Below are 18,394 nucleotides of genomic sequence, written 5' to 3' on the forward strand. Positions count from 1 at the left end.
GTTCTACAAATAAACCTCTATGTTATTGATTATCAATACATATTCTAGTTGAAGGCTTTGACTTTTTAAACTTCCTTCTGCTTTGAAAGAGGACATAAGAAATCTGAAGTAGCATAAGGTGCCCTAAATCAGCGTTTTATAAGAACCACAATGATTTATTTCATGAGCCACAAATACACAATAAACAAGAATAGATGCATCAAATATTTTAACTATTTAATGTAAATGTTTGCTTCAGTTTAAATGTTTAAAGTCAAAATATTCTTGATTGTAATAGAGACTTGATTCTAAAAAAGGATCAAAAATGAAAAATCATATAATATTCATAATCACTGAGCTGATGAGAAAAAGACAATCTGATGCTGGATTTAACAGAAGGTTGCAGAATGGTGATCATCTTCTATGTTGGTTATCGTTTCACTCCTGCAGCAATAATACATTTTAGATTAAAATGACCCATGTCATTGGATTACAGTTTTCACTGGATTTGTGTTGTGTTTTGAGCCTGCTTGTTTATGTGGTTTAATTTGACTGGGACCTTTCTCCATTTCAAGGCATGCTCTGAACTTCTATAAATCATCTTTGAACAAACTGCATTATGATACAACAAAACTTGACATTATATTCAGGAGGCTGTTCACAGGGGATTTGTCACCATCAGCCTCCACATCTGTGAAATTAGACTGTGTTTTTGGACTGTATTGTGAGTATTAGTTTATCGTGGAGTGCTAGAGTTTTGCAAATTTCTTTTGTATCTGTGTTAGATAATGAATTATTACCATTGGATGTATTTGGCTGGGTTTCTGAGTGTGTGCTATTTGGTTAGTTGTTACTGTATTCATTAAGTATTTAATACATTCTTTATAACTGATTTATTTAATCTGTGTTACATGTCTCTGTATGCAAATTGAGTCAAGGCTGGCATCCTGGCATCCCTGAAATTAAATAAACAAATCAATATTTTATGCAGTGAGAATTTGAATGCCTCATTGCCACTACAAAACTGTCTGCAAAATTGAACTTGGCTATTCCACTCATCACTAGTGAGGACACAGCAGCAATCCAACAATAATTTATTACACAAAGTACGCAGCAAACAATGGGAATCAGTAAATCATAATAAGATGCATCCAGCATCAGTAGAAGTTAGGGTCCAATAACAGTTCAGTAAGAGTGACCCAGAATACCAAAATGGTATCAGCCTCTCCACAAACCCCAAAACACTTACGTCAATGTAACTCCCCCAAGACAGGATGAAACTTCAGCTCATGAAACTAATGAAAGAGTGACATCTATCAGCCACCAAGCTCTACAACTTTGGCAAAAATGTGTTGTTCCTTATCATCTTTGAAGACATCTTCTCATTTATTTATTTTTTTTAGCAGTTGAACTATGTCATACAGATAAAGACAATATAAAGGAAGCCCAGTTATGCTGAGTGGCCTTATGTCACACCAACTTCCCAAATGAATAGGCAGAGTCTACTTCTCACTCATTTCGCATTTTTCCTGTCTGCCACCATAACAGTACAGATCAGCTGGATGTCTTTATTTAACAAGTAATTCTTTCAGGCTACCCACATTGTACCTGACTAAATTATACAATTACTCTTCACGATTTTATTTCTTTCATGATGAGACCAACTACTTTTGATGTAGATTTAATTGCGACAACATAAGTCTTAATACTACCTTCTTTGTCTGAAAAAAAAATTTTAAATGCCAAAAAATATAAATGTCCAGTACAACATACAATGCAGGAAAGTAGTAGATCATAACAGACAGTATAAATTAGCAAGTAGTTATTTATATTTATATAACATAATTTAATAGTCCAACAGATATTTTTAATGACACGAATTCTGTTTGCTGGATACACGTAACCAAAGGAACCTGAAGCAGCCAGTCAGCTCTATCAGAATTCATTAGGGCAGGATTTTTGGAATTTGTTGCTGCTACTAATTCACATTCAGCTCTTTGGAACTAGCTAACTTCATTAGTTAATTGATTTATGATTTATGCACAGTTTTAAGGAAACCATAACAAGTCAGATAACTGCGATTGTAATTGGAGGGCAGTAATCAAGACTGATATCCAACTGGTTGTCTCTATTAATACACATCACATTGTGACTCTTGGGAAAGTAAAGCAGTAAAACATTTTTATTACTGATTTGGGTGAGCTTTTTTAACAGTCATAGGCAAACGACCATCTCCAACATTGTTCATTAGAAATGACTTTTAGAAGTTTAAAAGTCTAACTGACTTATTATACTGATCTGTTTTCGATTCTCAGGAATCTGAGCCAGCCATTTGTCGATGCTGCTCATGATATATATTTCGGAAATTTTATGTGGCCGGCCTACTCCATTGATTCTGATAGGGGTGTGACTCTTGTCAACATAAATTAGACAACCTTTTATTTCATTGCATAACTTTTAGGTTGTTAGGAATTCATTATATATCAGTGAAGTTTATTTTGTCTTGTTTCACATTGTTTTTTCTTTATATTTTCTTTTTTGAAATATATTATAATTTTTCATGTTTTTCAATGGTGATACATTTTTTTTGGCTATGGATGCATCATTTTGCCAAGTAACACGGTGCACATGTGTGCACCATGTAGTGAAACAAATATTGCAACCGAATGTGTGTCATGATTTATGAAAAATTTAAATTCGAATCTCATGTTGAATTTCTGACTTTGTTTCTGAATTTACATTTGGCTTAAATAAAATGTTTGTGTGGACTTTACTTAAAACAGGCATCTTAATTTTTTAACCATTCCTTCGGCAACCTTCATTAATCTCTGCTGCAGTTTAATCTTGAATTATCTGTCTGATTTATCAATCCAATTTGAACTTGTCTGACTTTCAGAAATCTAATGCAACTAGCTGTCTTCACCACTGCTGACTAGAGTCTGTCATTTTTGAAACTGAAGCAGATAGCTGTTTCCATTGAAGATGATCAGGGTATAACTTTCAGTCATTCATCTTAAACAGCCAATTCCCTTCATGCTTATCCTTTTGCCACTCTCATGAATATGAAACGAATTGCTGCCTCCGTCAGTACTTATTAGGGCATGACATTTGGGAATCTGAAACAACTTCTCAACTTCATCAATGTTTTCAGAAAGGGAATCTGAAGCAGCTTGCTGTCTTCACTGAAGATGTTTGAGGTAAACCTCTTAAGTATCTGAAGCACCCATCAGGGTTCATTGGAGCCTAATATTCTGCAACAAGTTTCTCTATTTAATGAATTTGGATCCAAGTTGTTATAGTATGTAAATAAGCAGGATCTGCAGAAGACCACCCCATGAAATCACAAGAACCTGTTCTAATGGAGAAGCTCAGCTATCCCAGCCTGGAAAAATTCTACAAGTGTTTTTTCTTTGTACCCATAACAGATAACAGAAGAATACACACAATATGATTGAGCAGCACACATGTCACCGCCATTAAATATTTTAAGAAAAAAAAACAACAACAGTAAACAACAATGTAGAAGTAAGCCCTGAGATAATACCATCTTTGTGTTTGTATAAGTAATGCAGAGATTACACCAGCTATACCAAGAAAAGCGACTAATATGTAGATAAACACAATTAGTGGTTCTCAGTTTCTAAAAGTGATTTTGTAATGAAAATGAGTTAAGGTCCCAACAAAAAAGACTACAGTGAATGCATCAGCACTGACAAATGATTCCAAGCAGCCCAGAAAAATATGTTGAGCTAGAAATGTTGAGCTAACACAGATGAGCTGAGTTCTGCAGGAGTCCTCGTGTAGCTTTTATTTCTAACCACCTGCACTCCTGTCATAGCAGCTGAGATGATTTATTGAGGATCCAGCAAATTACCAAGCAAAACCCCCTCCTTTAATTCTTTCATGCATGCTAACTATATCAGCAAATTATGCATATATGATGCAGATTAGGGATGGAGAACAACTAAAGTTGATATTTGTTTTTTCATTTTATATAATGGATGGCTCTTGGCAATGTCAAAAAAAAATTCCCAGATTCTTTTCCATCTTTTACCCCTTCTAAGAGAACTGAATGGTGATTCCTCTTGGAGCTTTACCTCACTACTTTCAGAGATATATATGTTGTCTGACCCAATGAAATGTCGTGCCAAGACTGTATTCTTTTCATATTCCTATCTAATGAAAAATATACTCAGTCTGATTATTCTTTTGTTTCTTTTATTTGCTAAGCCAAATATCCAATTCAGGTTTGCAGGTATGCAGTGTCTTCTCAGCAGCATTGGTTGCACAGAGGAAATCACCAACCACAGAATCATTCATATGTGTTCAGTTAAGAGTGACCTAACATGTATATCCTTGTAGTGACTCTAATATATGAGTGATCTAAAATGGATTAACATTACATCCAGGGTGAGCACCTGTCCTCTACCTGTGGTTATTGAAAAAGAGTTAGTCACTCATTTTTGTATATACTGCATGATGTTTCTCATTTTGTGTTTCATTATCATTATGTGTTGTGTTTTTATGTTGCTTTTTTAATATTACAGCTATAATTAAACAGTGTGGTGCAGTGGTTGAGGTTGTGGTTGTGGGTTCAGCTCTCACTACTGACACTGTGTGACCATGAGTAACTCACTTCACCTGCCAGTGCTCCAATTAGAAAAACAAAAGAAATGTACCCAATTGTATCTCTCAAATGTTATAAGTCACCTTGGATAAAGGCATCAGCCTAATTAGTAAATGTAATTAGTGTATAATGTGCTAGGCTCACAAGAGCAAGTGTACTTAAATACAACACATTGAATTAAATTGTGATCTTGTAAAAGTGAAAAGATGGAAAATGGGTGGAACAATAATGCACTGTTCACACTCCAGGTACCCAGCATCAGGGACCTGGATTCAAATTCCAATAATTTCAAAATCATGCTTGTTAAGTGCACTAGCGACTCTAAATTTACATGAGTCAGCATGTTTGTATGGTGGGCTAATAAATGTTGCCATGTGCAACTGGGACAAGCTCTGGCTTTTTTGACCATGTAATGATAGAAAGGGACTAATAAAATTAATAGGTGGTAGGAAGCATAGAACATGAGTATAAATATTCTTATTATGGGGGTGAAGTGTTAGGAAAAGAGAAACTTTATTTGAAATAAAGCATTCATTCCTTTTAAAAAGTTAGGATTATTATAAAATGATGAAATGTAACATGACTTAAAGTTAATCCATGCATTGAAGATAGAAAATTTGCATCCTGTATTTGTGTTAATAATACTGAAATGTATGTATGTGGTGGAACTATGATAAGATATACAAGAATATATAATATATAGGAACAGAAGTCTCTTTTTATCCTAATAGAGTGGCATGTTAATTGTATGCATTTTTTAAACGCCATAATTTCAAACACAAAAGAGTTCAAGAGTCATGAGTGCCACTTCACAACTCTGATCTGTCATCTTGTCCATTTCTGTAATGACTTTAATTGTTTTTTTATTGCATTCTATCCCATGACCTTCCTAGTCCCTGGCCACACTGGTCACTCCAAAGCAATGCAAACTTACCACAGGCTGTTCAGATAGGTCCTTTAACTCGTACCCTGCCATGGTGTGTTTATCCTTAGTGTTCTCTTCTCTCTTCCTTTCTGTCACTTTTTCCTATCACTTCAGTGAATGCCTCTAAATATTTACAACTCCTCCTTTCTACCTGTCGTTGTGTGGTGGGGAGAGAGAGAGAGAGAGAGAGAGAGAGAGAGAGAGAGAGAGAGAGAGAGAGAGAGAGAGAGAGAGAGAGAGAAAGAGAGAGACAGAGACAGAGAGAGAGAGAGCAGAAGGTAAAGAGGAAGAGAGAAGAAAGGTGGAGCAACAGCAGTCTGGGTGCCAGGGTACAGTGAAATCATCAGCTCCCAATAATCTTCTCCTGGCCTGACATTGACTCCTGTTTTGAGCTTGTAATTTAAAACAAAGACTTTATTAAAAGGAAATCCTGGCATGTATGGAAGCCTACCTTCCTGGTTCTTTTTTTTCAGTTAGCTCTTTATGGATAGGAAGAAACAAAAAATGACAAATATGTTAACCACAGCATCCTTGCCATCTTAATTTCCATGGAAATTAAAAGATTTGTGGTCACTGTAGACTACTGCTATCTTCTTTTTTCCATCAATATGCTCCAGTTAACCGCTGCCGGGGTGCAAAATTCATCTGTGTGGCTGAAGCCACTTGACAGGTCTCATTCAGAGTAATTTAGACTAATGACCACAAGAGACTTTGGGGAAATGAATGACCACAGCTCAAGGTGTAAGAGACATAAAATTATCTTTGTAATTAGTCCTGTAATTAGTCCATCATTTGTAATAATTTGTTTTTTACCACAACGGCCAAGATGTGGTTGTAAATAGGGTGCATAATGATGGATAAACCTTCACGTTTATAGACACCATACTAGCATGAGATTGATCACACATCCCTGACTATAAAATAACTTCTGATGCATAATTTTCCAATTTGGTAGATTTTTTTGAAGTGCACCATCAAACAGAAGGGTATCCATTGTACAGTTTTCCTGTGTTCTTTCTGCTTTTTCTTACAAACCCAAAACAGTCAACTTGTTTGCTAATCACGGTCTGACTTGTGAAGGTCCAAAGCTGAACACTCTCTCTATGGATCCATCCATCCATTTCCCAACCCGCTGAATCCGAACACAGGGTCACGGGGGTCTGCTGGAGCCAATCCCAGCCAACACAGGGCACAAGGCAGGGAACCAATCCCGGGCAGGGTGCCAACCCACCGCAGGACACACACAAACACACCCACACACCAAGCACACACTAGGGCCAATTTAGAATCGCCAATCTACCTAACCTGCATGTCTTTGGACTGTGGGAGGAAACCGGAGCGCCCGGAGGAAACCCACGCAGACACGGGGAGAACATGCAAACTCCACGCAGGGCGGACCCGGGAAGCGAACCCAGGTCCCCAAATCTCCCAACTGCGAGGCAGCAGCGCTACCCACTGCGCCACCGTGCCACCTCTCTCTATGGATGCCAACTATAATTATTTTTGATCAGTGTGACTCTTGGAAATATGATTTTTGGAAACCTGAGTGTGGGCACAGTTCTCAGGAACCTGAACTAGCTACATTTCCTCAAGAATGGTGAATAGGGCACAACTCTTGAGAACTTATAATAATCACCCAGCTTCATTATTGCTAATTAGAGGGAAACTCCTACATGTCTAAAGCAAGCTACTGAATTATTTGGGGTTGATGGAAGTTTAGTCTCATGTTTTCAAGACAAATTGCTAATGAGGAAGTACTGTAAATCTCAGTAATACAGGGATCTGTAACAAGCATCTCCATTTGATGATGTAAAGTTTGGAGTATATGCAAAAGAGAATCTGCAAATATTCTCCACACCCTGCAGTATCTCGACTGAGATAAGACTGAGAACACAGGCCAGACATTACACGTAGAGCTGCAAAATTTCCTGTGAATCCTCCATCTTCAGTTTAAAACAAGAACCATCCTGTGCAGATGTAAGAACCTCTAAAATACTCCAAGGAGATGACTTCCATGTGTACACTTTCAATCTGTCTTTTCTGTTCTTCCTGCCACCCTCAGGTCCTAATCTGAAAGATCACATCTGAACCCATCTGTTCTTTCTCACTTTATTTGCATTTCGGATAGGACTTTTCTTACCAATACATATGAAGCCATAGTTTTCTCTGAGACGATTCAACATGTCATTTGAAAATGTCGTCTGAAGTTTAATCCACTCTACAGCACTGAAATAGCCCCTTATGGCTGAGAATGACCTCCTCTTAAATTCTGTTGTTCGACTTTTTCCTCAGTTAATGTTTATCTTGGCTTCTGAATGACAGCCCTTGAATCCAGAGCTTCTGAATGATAGAGAGCATTTTACTTCTAAAAGGGATGTCAGCAGTCATGGACAAAGATATCTCTACTTTGAATTGTAAAGAGTGAAATTTTGTCAGCTGCATTTTGGCTTTCAAAATGTTTCCTAAGATAAATATCTTATTTTTAACACAGTAATTAACAATTAAAACTGAGATGGAAAATTCAGCAAATGATAAATCAATAAATCAATAAATCAAAGACTTAATACGTACTGGTGCATGGTTATATAGTTGTGTATAGTTGTTCTGTTCATACTGCATCATGTATATTAAAAATAAAAATACATACATCCTATGTGCATAGATAATAGATAAAGTATCTAAAAGTAATCAGGTATGCCACATTGAAGGCAGGCCAAGTACAGTACTACAATAACAACAATAACAAATCATCCTAACTTCTCTTTGAAGCAGCCATTAGCAGTGCCATCAGCAAAACTCTCCTTAGTACACACTATTCAGATACTCAGTCCTCAAAACATGTGGCATTTCTTTATTCTTCACTATTTAATCTCATGCTTTTCTAAAATTGTGTTTCTATAATCAGGTTTTAATCTATTTTAATCTGTCTCTGTGCTATATGCTCATCTATGTGACGTAGGCAAAAAAACTCTCTCTGTCTCACTAAAGTATGATTCAGATCTGGTATCTTCCTTCTTCCTGTCACTTGAGCTGGGATTCAATTTTAAATGTAGTCAACATTTTCTCCAAAAACCCTTATCATTATTTGATTCAATACAAAACTTATTATGTTTATTAACTTATTTATTCCACCTCTAGTTCAGTCACTTTGGAGATTTATAATCACTGTTCTCTAGAGCTTTTTACACTTCTAGTTTTTTTCCTTTATATTTCTTTTCATCTATTAATATTAATTTGATTTCAATAAGCTCTCGAACTGCTAAGGTCTCAGATTTTACTGGAAGGACCAAGATCAATGTTCAATACCCGTGTGGAGGTATTTATTTTATAACTTGACTCTTTTAGAACTTTCAGCTGCTTACAATAATCTCTCTTGCTAAACCACTCTATCATTCGTTAAAAAGGAGTTGTACTTTATAATAACCATTTAATTTTGTCCTAATTGAGATATATAGGATGGCATGCTGTTAGCAGAGTTTTCCTCTAAGTCATATTTCAATATCCTCACTTTTGGCTTAGCAGGACCTTGGGAACATTGATATTAGGATAGGGTCAGTGGAACAATAAGAGGGGCAGACACAGAAGGTGCAAAATGAAAAACAGTGCATTTATTGTGCAAAAGTCAATACTACATAAAATATATGTCGTAAAATGCCCTTGACTATAAGTATTTCAATAAATAGATGAAAATAAATCTATGAATAAAACATGTCTATTAAAAACACAAGCATTTCCACAAATATCAATATTACACACATTCATAAAAATCTAAAAAAGAGAAATCATCCATCCTCTTAAAGTGCTCTAAGAAGCTCAATTATGGTATTTCACAAAAAACATTCTTACTGACATTCTATCTCTATGTTGTTTAGTGCGAGCTTTGCTTTACTACTGGGAAAACAGGATCATCAGTCTATCTAGAAAAGAAGTTGTGTGGTAGCAGCTCAATGTCTCAGCTTGTACATGCACAACCTTAAATATGAGCCCATATCATGCTTGTACTTCTTGAACTTCACGACTGAACAGCCCTCTCCCAACTGAAATTGATCTCACCATTAGCAGACACACCAACTGTTATCTCAGGCTAGAATATCACCTGACCAGAGCCTAACATTCAACTTTAAGGTCATGTGTCAAACCTGAATTTTATCTACATTAATCCCTCCTTGTACCTACTGCAGTTCATGGCATCCACTGTCCACATAGTTCATCTTCCATAGGTAACATTTATAGGCCTGTCAGCACCACCATTATAACACTGTATGGCTAAACAGAAGGACACTGGGAGGAAGCTGATGGGCAGCAGGCATAGGGACAGCAGGCACATGTGTTCTTTAAACTGATACGTTCGCACCCACCCCGCCATTCATTCCAAAGCCAATATCCAACATCTCACAAGGACAAAAACACTTGGCCTCTTCTGTGCAAACCAAGGATTAATCAAGTAAATACTACCATGCATTTCTCCTTCTTTAAATGGACAGTGTTTTTCAATCCACTAAATAAAGTCGAAGTAAGGATCTTTCAAAACATTAACCTATAAGGCTTAATTTGTAATTCCAAACTGGCTCTTGTATGAATATGAATGTGCATGTCAGGATGTCCTTAAAAGGGACTTGTAATAGTGCACTCTCCAAAGCTTATTCCTGCATTGAGTCCAGTGCTGCCATTGTGGGTTCTGGCCCCATGGGACATTGCTTTGGATTAAGTGGGACAGAAAATGCTATGATACATTATGTTGCCAAAGACTTGCTCATAAGGTTCCCATGTCTTCAGGCTGCAATCATCCACTACTTTTGCTTAATTCCTTTATCTGTGACTTATCTGGAGTGATGTTCCTTAAGGTCATGAACATTAAACCAATTGAGGCTTGGAAGTTGAACCTAGGTAAAGTGGTAAGAATTTGAACCGCCTGAAAGTTTTTGGGCAAGACAGAACCCTCTGTAAGGCAGGACAACTGATATATGTGGTTCTGTTTTTTCTCTACTTTATTTACACCAGGTGAAGGGTGCTGCCCTGTATTGGGTAGTTAAGATATGATATTAAACAAGGGTAATGTTTATGGCTATAATGTTAGTTTTTCTTTTTTATTATTATTTCTATTAAGTATAATAAATTTTACAAAACTTTCCATAAACATACACAAATAAATTAACCCAATACAAATAAAAAAATTCATAAAAATAAAGAACTTATATTAATTACATCCAGAGATAAAGAATAAAAAGAATGAAAGAATATTTATGTAACCAAATTATATTTTACATAATGCAAAAGTTTTCTAAGTTAGCATTTTTAAAGCTTTTATAGACTATAAAAATATTTGAACTCCAACTCAATGATGCCAAAAGAGGGAACTTTTTGATTTGTGAATATGAATGTTACCCAAAAAAAATCATACATATACAGTACAATAAACATTTTTTCTCTTGTACAATACAATATGAAATGTAAAAACTCTTAAACTTAAAATATACCTTTGTATATAGTGTTTACAAACAAACCTTTGAAAATCAGTTCAGAATCATTTTCTAAAGAGTCAGCAACACAACAGATATTCCCCTTCAACCATACAAAATGTTAGAAATACAAGGTGGGATATATGATGCCATGATACCCACTGCCATGGGCATTACCCTCTGCTGGGACACCAGTAGTCATAACTGAGGTGGACCTGGGAAAATGTGGAGACTTTCTATTCAGAAGAGTGCAAACTTTTACAGTAATCCCTCGCTACTTCGCGGTTCAATTTTCGCGGATTCACGACTTTGCGGGTTTTTAAATACAAGTGATTGCCCGCCTATCGCGGAAGTTATGTTCCAGACCCATCAGCAACAGGAGAAAATCCGCGATATAGAAAGACCATATAAATAAACATTTTTATAGTTTAAGCCTTAAAATACCCATCCCACATGCTTTAAACACATGTAAACTTATAAAACACACTTTGTTAACACATATGAATTGTGGATGTCGGGCTAAGGATATAGGTAACATCTCACTATTATAAAACATTTTAACTTCACGCAAGACAAGACAGTGAGATAGGAAAATAGGTGCTGTACAGGCTTTTAAATTATTGACACGCAGAGCGACAAGCAGCACAAAGCCAGCACAAAGTCCACTTCTCCTTAGCGTTCATTCAGCCCCCCCCTCCCCCTTGACAATGCGAAGTGGCAGGAGCTTACTGCACCTCCGGGGAGGGGGGTTTGAGCGAACGTGCGTTCAGCCCTCACACACCCCCACTCCTCCTCCTCCTTCCGAAAGCGCAGAGCGACAAGCAGGCTTTTTGGCAGAAGCAGCACAAAGTCCATTTCTGCTCAGCTTGAGTTCAGCTGCCCCCCTTCACAAAGCGAGTGCAGACACATTGACATCTGATCGCTGCGTGCAGTGTGCAGTGTTGGTCTGCGGTGTTTAAGAATGTAGAAAGTGTTTAAGAGCATAGGAAGTGTTTATAAGAGTGTGGGAAAGGTTAACAAGAGAGTGAGAAAGGTTTATAAGAGTGTGGGAAGGGTTTATAAAGCCTTAAAATATGTATAAATAATAAAATAAATATAGGTCGCTACTTCGCGGATTTTCACCTATCGCGGGGGGCTCTGGAACGTAACCCCCACGATAGGTGAGGGATGACTGTATTACGAAATCAAGAATTTGTGTGCAGCACTACATGCACAATCATTCAATAAGTACTTCTTTAAAATTGTACTCATTGAACAGTATCTTTGGAAGTACTCCATAAATAAACCAATCCATATCAATAAATGAATACTGTTCAAATCCAAAGTAGTCCTTCAAGCAGTATTGCCTTTCCCCTCATCAGGGCATCACAGCGAAAACCTGCTGTGCAGCCTACCACATCCCAATCTTCCACCTTGGCCAGAGCCCCACAGAGGTGACCTGCCACCTCAGTCAGTCACCGAAGTTCTAAACTGATGCCACTGGGCTGTGAATCCTCCTGTGTGGCCTCCCTCCTCTCCCAATTGAATGCAAAAGTTAGCAGATCCGAGCATAGCTACACCATAGAATTTCCACACAAACCTTTGGTCCTGCTCCCTTCTACTGTATAATTCAACAGAACTGATGCTGTCTATCCTGTGCTTTCGACAAAGACTACATTTTGCCAATTAACCAGTTGTACTTGCTATTTTCATTCTCATTTCTTTTTCCCCAAGCACTTACCCTTCATTTTATTTTGTGGCCACCCCAGCAGAGACTAGTTAATTACGGCACACCTCTCCTCTTATAATTGACTCAACATGTGTGATAAGCCACTTGTCTGTGGTGATACCACTGGAAAGTGTTCTTAAAATCTGCCAAAATCATTATTAAATGAATCTAATAAAAACACATAATCTATTATTGCAGGATGAAATTTGGATTACAAATCTTTCTTATATAAGTATTATTACCTTTCGTAATTTCTACACCATCCAAAAGTTATCTTTTGTAGCTCTATGGAATTACTGAATGTTAATGATTAGTGCACAGCAAAATCTAGTTCCATGCTATTTGCTCGGCTTTAGCAAGGACAGTTTCAATTCAAGTGAACTACTGACTCTTGTGGGGAAAGTGGTCAGCCAAATGATGATCACATAATTTCCCAATCGGTGTTATTGTGGTTTTTACAGTATTTGTTTTTTATTATTGAGTATGATGCATGTGTATAGGCTTTTGCACTTTTCTCCAATTACCATCTCTTCATGTAAAGCACACTAATCACAACTCAAATTATTGTTGTGTAAATTACAGTATGTAGTTATTGCTATCTACTCACCTCATATAATGAAGTGCTAAAAATACAAATAAGCATAAGCATTTGTTTAAATAGCACATGTTTTTGAGATGGGTGAATGTTAGTTCAGATTAGCAGCATCAGGGGAGCCAGATATCTTGTTTAGCCAAGGGGCCCATGGATTGAAAATCCATTTCTGCTTAAGGATCTGTGTTTGCTCCCTTCTTCTCAACATATACAATGTTATCTTATTCAGCAGCTTAATCTCAGTTTTCATGCATCCACAGCAATTATTACCAAGCACAAGAACCAGTTTATTCACATCAGTATCAACTTACTATAACTAAACATACACTTTGATAAAATAAAATAAAGAGCTTTACATATAAACAGAGATCAGACCATATGAATCAGGTGACTTGAAAGTAAGAAATAGGGCAGAGAAATTAAATTATTGGTCCAGAATGTACCTACATGTGGAGATTATGAGTATAATTTAAGACTTCTCTACTTCAATAGAACATCCAATTAAGCCTTGAACAACTGCTCCTACCACTGAAGTAATCATCCATTAAAGTATTCAGAGTCTATTTGGCATTCCACAATGTCCCACATATGCTCTATATATGACACATCCAGGGACAGAGTTGATCGGGCAAGGGTGCTAATATCACATAGGGTTTTTTTTCTGAGAGATGGCAGCTGCGCTTTCCTGACATAAACTGACACCAAGACTAACATGAATGGTCATAGTCTCCCCTCAATATAATACATACCATGAGACCTACTATGCTAATAATGTGCCATTTGAGAAAATTCGCTGGGTTGCACCATCATCTTCTTTGCCTCCATATGTGAATAAAGTAGTCCTCAAACCTGATTTAGAAACAGACCTCATCACTGAGGATGACCTGATGGGAGTTCTTGACAATGCATGCTGCTTGACCACAAAGACCAATACAGATGAATACAGCAATGATAAATATTCAATGAAATGTGGGGATAGAGTCTTGCCTCTGTGAGTCATTAGAGTCATAGCAAGATCCATAGATGGCACCAGTTCTTGTCATATGATCCAGCAGTCCTACCTAAAGTAGTATTTTGTGACATTTGTATTATGTCTAAGGTGATGTCCCTGTTAACAGGTTGCACTGGAGAATTCACTTGTAAGAGATTTCAGAACTCTGAAAACATCACAGATTGGTCTCTATGTTTTGTAAAAGGGAAACAGACTTTGGTGGCAACAGACCTATACCTGAAGGTCAACTGGAAGTTTTGGAGGCTTGAGTCGTACTTGAACAACCAGCAATTCTTTCATATACAGTTTATATTATAAGAAATAAATGTGCAGGACAAATGGAATTCTCTTAACAACTACAAAATTTCAACTTAATTTCACTTCACTTACTACTCTCTTGACCTGGAGAGGATCATGGTGGAAACATTTCAAGTTGGACAGACGAAGTCAACCAATTCTCAGGAGCATTTTCCAGGTCATTCTGGAAAATTCCCAGACACTTTCAATCCATTCAAGAGATTTAATTCAACCAAAATGTCCTGGGCCTGCCCACCCACCAAGCCATGTCTGACAACACACCCAAACCACCTTAACTGGCTCCAATTAATCTACAGAAGCAGGAGTTATATTCTAATGTCTTCCTGCATGGATCAACTATTCACCCTACCAAGTAAGCTTATCAAGCCTGTGCCCAATAACTCTCATTTACCTCTGGAACTTCTTATTGACCAGTTGTGCTCATGAGTTCATTCTTTTGGTCATTACCTGAATGTAATTTGGACAGAGATGTAAACTGACAAATAAATTGCTGTTTCACCACCACTGCCCGGTACAAATCTGCAAACTGAATGCTGTTACAATAATCTGTCTGTTAATATCATAATCACCTCAGCCCTCACTTGTGGAAATAAAATTAATTTTCCATTGAATAAAAACCTTTTTTATGACAACAAATGTATTGCACATTAGTACAAAATTTCTTAAATAGTTATAAAATGTATTTGTGTGAAAGGGAAATTTTTTTTGACACTAATGATCCTTAAATTGTATGCTGCTTACCATGCATAAACTTCCAAAACATCTCTTGTCAATGAAGACTCCAAAATGACTCACAGAAAATAATAAAAGGAGTTTTTTGACTTGTGCTCTCTCTTTCTTGATCCCAAAGTTTCCAACTCAGATTTTGACATTTTAGATATTTTGCTTTGTTGTTGTGTTTTCTTTAATCATTACCTCTGTCTAGTGGCTTATAGGTTTAAACTTAAACTTCAGAATCAACTGACCCTAATGTACGCTTCAAATTATTAGATTTTATATAAAGTAGTCACCTCTTGGGTTATTGTATTGTTTATTTACTATCATTATAGGTATACATCTAAGTTGCATGGAGTTTTCTCAGGTCTCACTATATTTCTCTTTCAAAGCATACCACTGATTTTGTGAGCTCATTTCATTTAATGTCATTGGTCAAGGGAAACAACATTCCCAAGTCAGTCAGCCTTCTCTAATGTTAAAGTGCTTGAAGGCACCTTCACAGCCAAGTATAAATGTAACCATATTCTGCCAATTGGCACTTTGTAGAAACTCATCCTCTCTAATAATGAATCTTATTGGATATGACAAAATAAAGTCATCCACTCTAATAGTAAATCTTATTGGATATGACAAAATACAGCCTACAGACATCTAGCATCTCTAGCATCAACAGTTTATATAGTGTATCAGAAATGACTGGCTGTCTGAACTTTTGCTATGCTTTGAAAGGCATAGACTATACATTAATCAGTCAGCGCTTCGCAGGACACTATAAATGTGAAAATATATTGCTGTTTTATGTAATTCATATATCTTATTAGTGAACTTCACAAGACAAACAATATTTCACACATATTCACCATCATGCTGTTCTATTATATAGTGTGCATACTGTGACCAAAAAGCCAAATATTTTGCATGGATTGCCCAGCGAGGACTACAGGTGCAACACAAAACTCCTCAACAACTTGACAAATGCTTCTACTAAGGCAACCTTTGCAAAAGCAGATGATACTTTTGATAAAGCAAACCCTGCAAAGTAGCTGCAGCATCTGGTAACTTAGTTCTCTGCAGCTCCTGTCTTTACAAAGGGATGAAGCCCTGAGAGAGTTTAACATCTTTAAAAGCTACAACTGAAAATTGAGTGAAAGACTGTCAGAAATTTCTGGACCTCCACCCTGATCCCTTAAAATCTTTATATTTTGGATTCCCCTTTTTTTCCTTTCACTCATGGGGATTGAGTGTCATACTTCTCTCTTTTAAGTTGTGGCAAATTACCGGGAATCCCTGAGTCTAAAGTGAGCCCTGGCTGCATAAGTGGACTGCTATCGGAACAGCTACTGTCATCTTTGCCATTATAATTCAAATTCTCCTGTCCCTCGTTTGAGTTTGAAATTAAATGTGAGGCTGCAAGCATACAAAATGGGTCCTGCCTGAAGTCTCCTAAACATCACTGAACCCTCTTTAGTGACTACACAATTACAATGTTGGATAATTTACAAATATGAGTTGGAAATGTGAAATTTTACACATTAAAAATTACCTTGGATGCAGAAAAAGCATTTGACATGATTGAATGGAAATACCTTTTCACTATGTTAGAGAAATTTGGGTTTGGCCCGAACATTTGTGCATGGATCAAACTACTGTATACCAATCCAGAAGCTTCAATTTGCATTAACAACATTTGTTCAGACTACTTTAAACTAGAACGTGGTACCAGACAAGGATGCCCCTTGTCACCACTGCTATTTGCAATCGCCATTGAACCACTGGCAGTCCACTGTCGAAATGCTGATCAGATAAATGGGATTATCAGAGAAGGACTGGAACAGAAAATTTCTCCATATGTAGATGAAATGGTACTGTATATATCAGACCCACAAAATTCTGGGCCTGCAGTCTTAACAGTGCTTACAGAATTTCAAAAGATCTCTGGTTTAATTTGAATAAAAGTGTACTCTTTCCAGTGAATTCTCAAGCACACAATATTAGATTGGACACCTTCCCTTTTGTTATTGCAGATCAATTTAAATACCTAGGGGTAAAGATCACAAGTAAACACAAAGCTCTTTATCAACAAAATTTCGCAGTCTGTATGGAAAAAATTAAGCAAGACTTGCATAGATGGTCAACCCTTCATCTCACTCTAGCTGGAAGAATTAATGTTGTTAAGAGGAAAGCCAAGCAAAATGACACCTTTTATTGGCTAACTAAAAAGATTACAATATGCAAGCTTTCGAGGCAACTCAGGCCCCTTCTTCAGGCAAATCTTGCCTGGACACTAATAGATGAACATACACAGGCCTGGTCCGCAATAGAAGTAAAATCCTGCAGTACTTCTTTATATTCCCTGCTTTGTGCCCCAATAAATGCAAGGTATTGGCAATATACTAATAACCCAATTGTGCTTCACTCACTCAGAATATGGAACCAATGTAGAAGCATTTTAAGATGGAGAAGCTTTTATCTGTGGCACCTCTGCAAGAGAACCACCTCTTTCAAACCTCGCAAACATATGCAGTTTTTAATATCTGGAAAAGATTTGGGATTAAATTGCTCAAAGATCTTTATATAGACAACATCTTTACATCCTACGAACAATTACATTCCAAGTTTAACTTTCCAGCTACACATTTCTTTCTCTATCTTCAAATTAGGAACTTTGTTAAACAGAACCTACCCGATTTTCCTCATCTTGCACCCTCATCCACGCTGGAAAAAATATTGCTCAATTTCAAGGACTTAGACACCATCTCTGCAATATATAAAATTATTTTACAGTCCCTCCCTTTCAAAAATCCAAGAGGACAGTGGGAAAAAGATCTCTTAATCAATATATCAGAAAAGGAGTGGAAAACAGTAATGCAGCAACTTCACTCGAGCTCCATATGTGCAAAGCATATAATTATTCAACTCAAAATTATATTTCGAGCACATCTGTCTTGCCTAAAACTGTCCAAAATGTTTCCAGGGCAAGATCCAACCTGCGAACGCTGCAATCAAGTCCCAGCCTCACTGGGTCACATGTTTTGGTCCTGCACCAACTTAACACCATTTTGAACCAAAATTTTTAAG

General features: G+C 36.9%; 1 protein-coding gene across 2 annotated transcripts in view; it reads right to left on the reverse strand.

Annotated features, from left to right (window-relative positions):
- The window catches only part of clcn1b (chloride channel, voltage-sensitive 1b), a 242,144-nt gene that overhangs the window by 216,120 nt on the left and 7,630 nt on the right, over nt 1-18,394 (reverse strand). The window contains exon 1 of one of the 2 annotated variants that reach the window (XM_051931705.1): nt 5,541-5,628. The exons of the other annotated variant lie outside the window; for it this stretch is intronic. Within the exon in view, the coding sequence (XP_051787665.1) occupies nt 5,541-5,582 (42 nt within the window). The 5' untranslated portion in view covers nt 5,583-5,628. Of the gene's footprint in view, nt 1-5,540; nt 5,629-18,394 lie in introns of those variants that run through there. 2 annotated transcript variants of the gene reach the window in all.

Source organism: Erpetoichthys calabaricus, chromosome 9 (assembly GCF_900747795.2).
Source record: "Erpetoichthys calabaricus chromosome 9, fErpCal1.3, whole genome shotgun sequence".
NCBI classification, from domain to species: domain Eukaryota; kingdom Metazoa; phylum Chordata; class Cladistia; order Polypteriformes; family Polypteridae; genus Erpetoichthys; species Erpetoichthys calabaricus.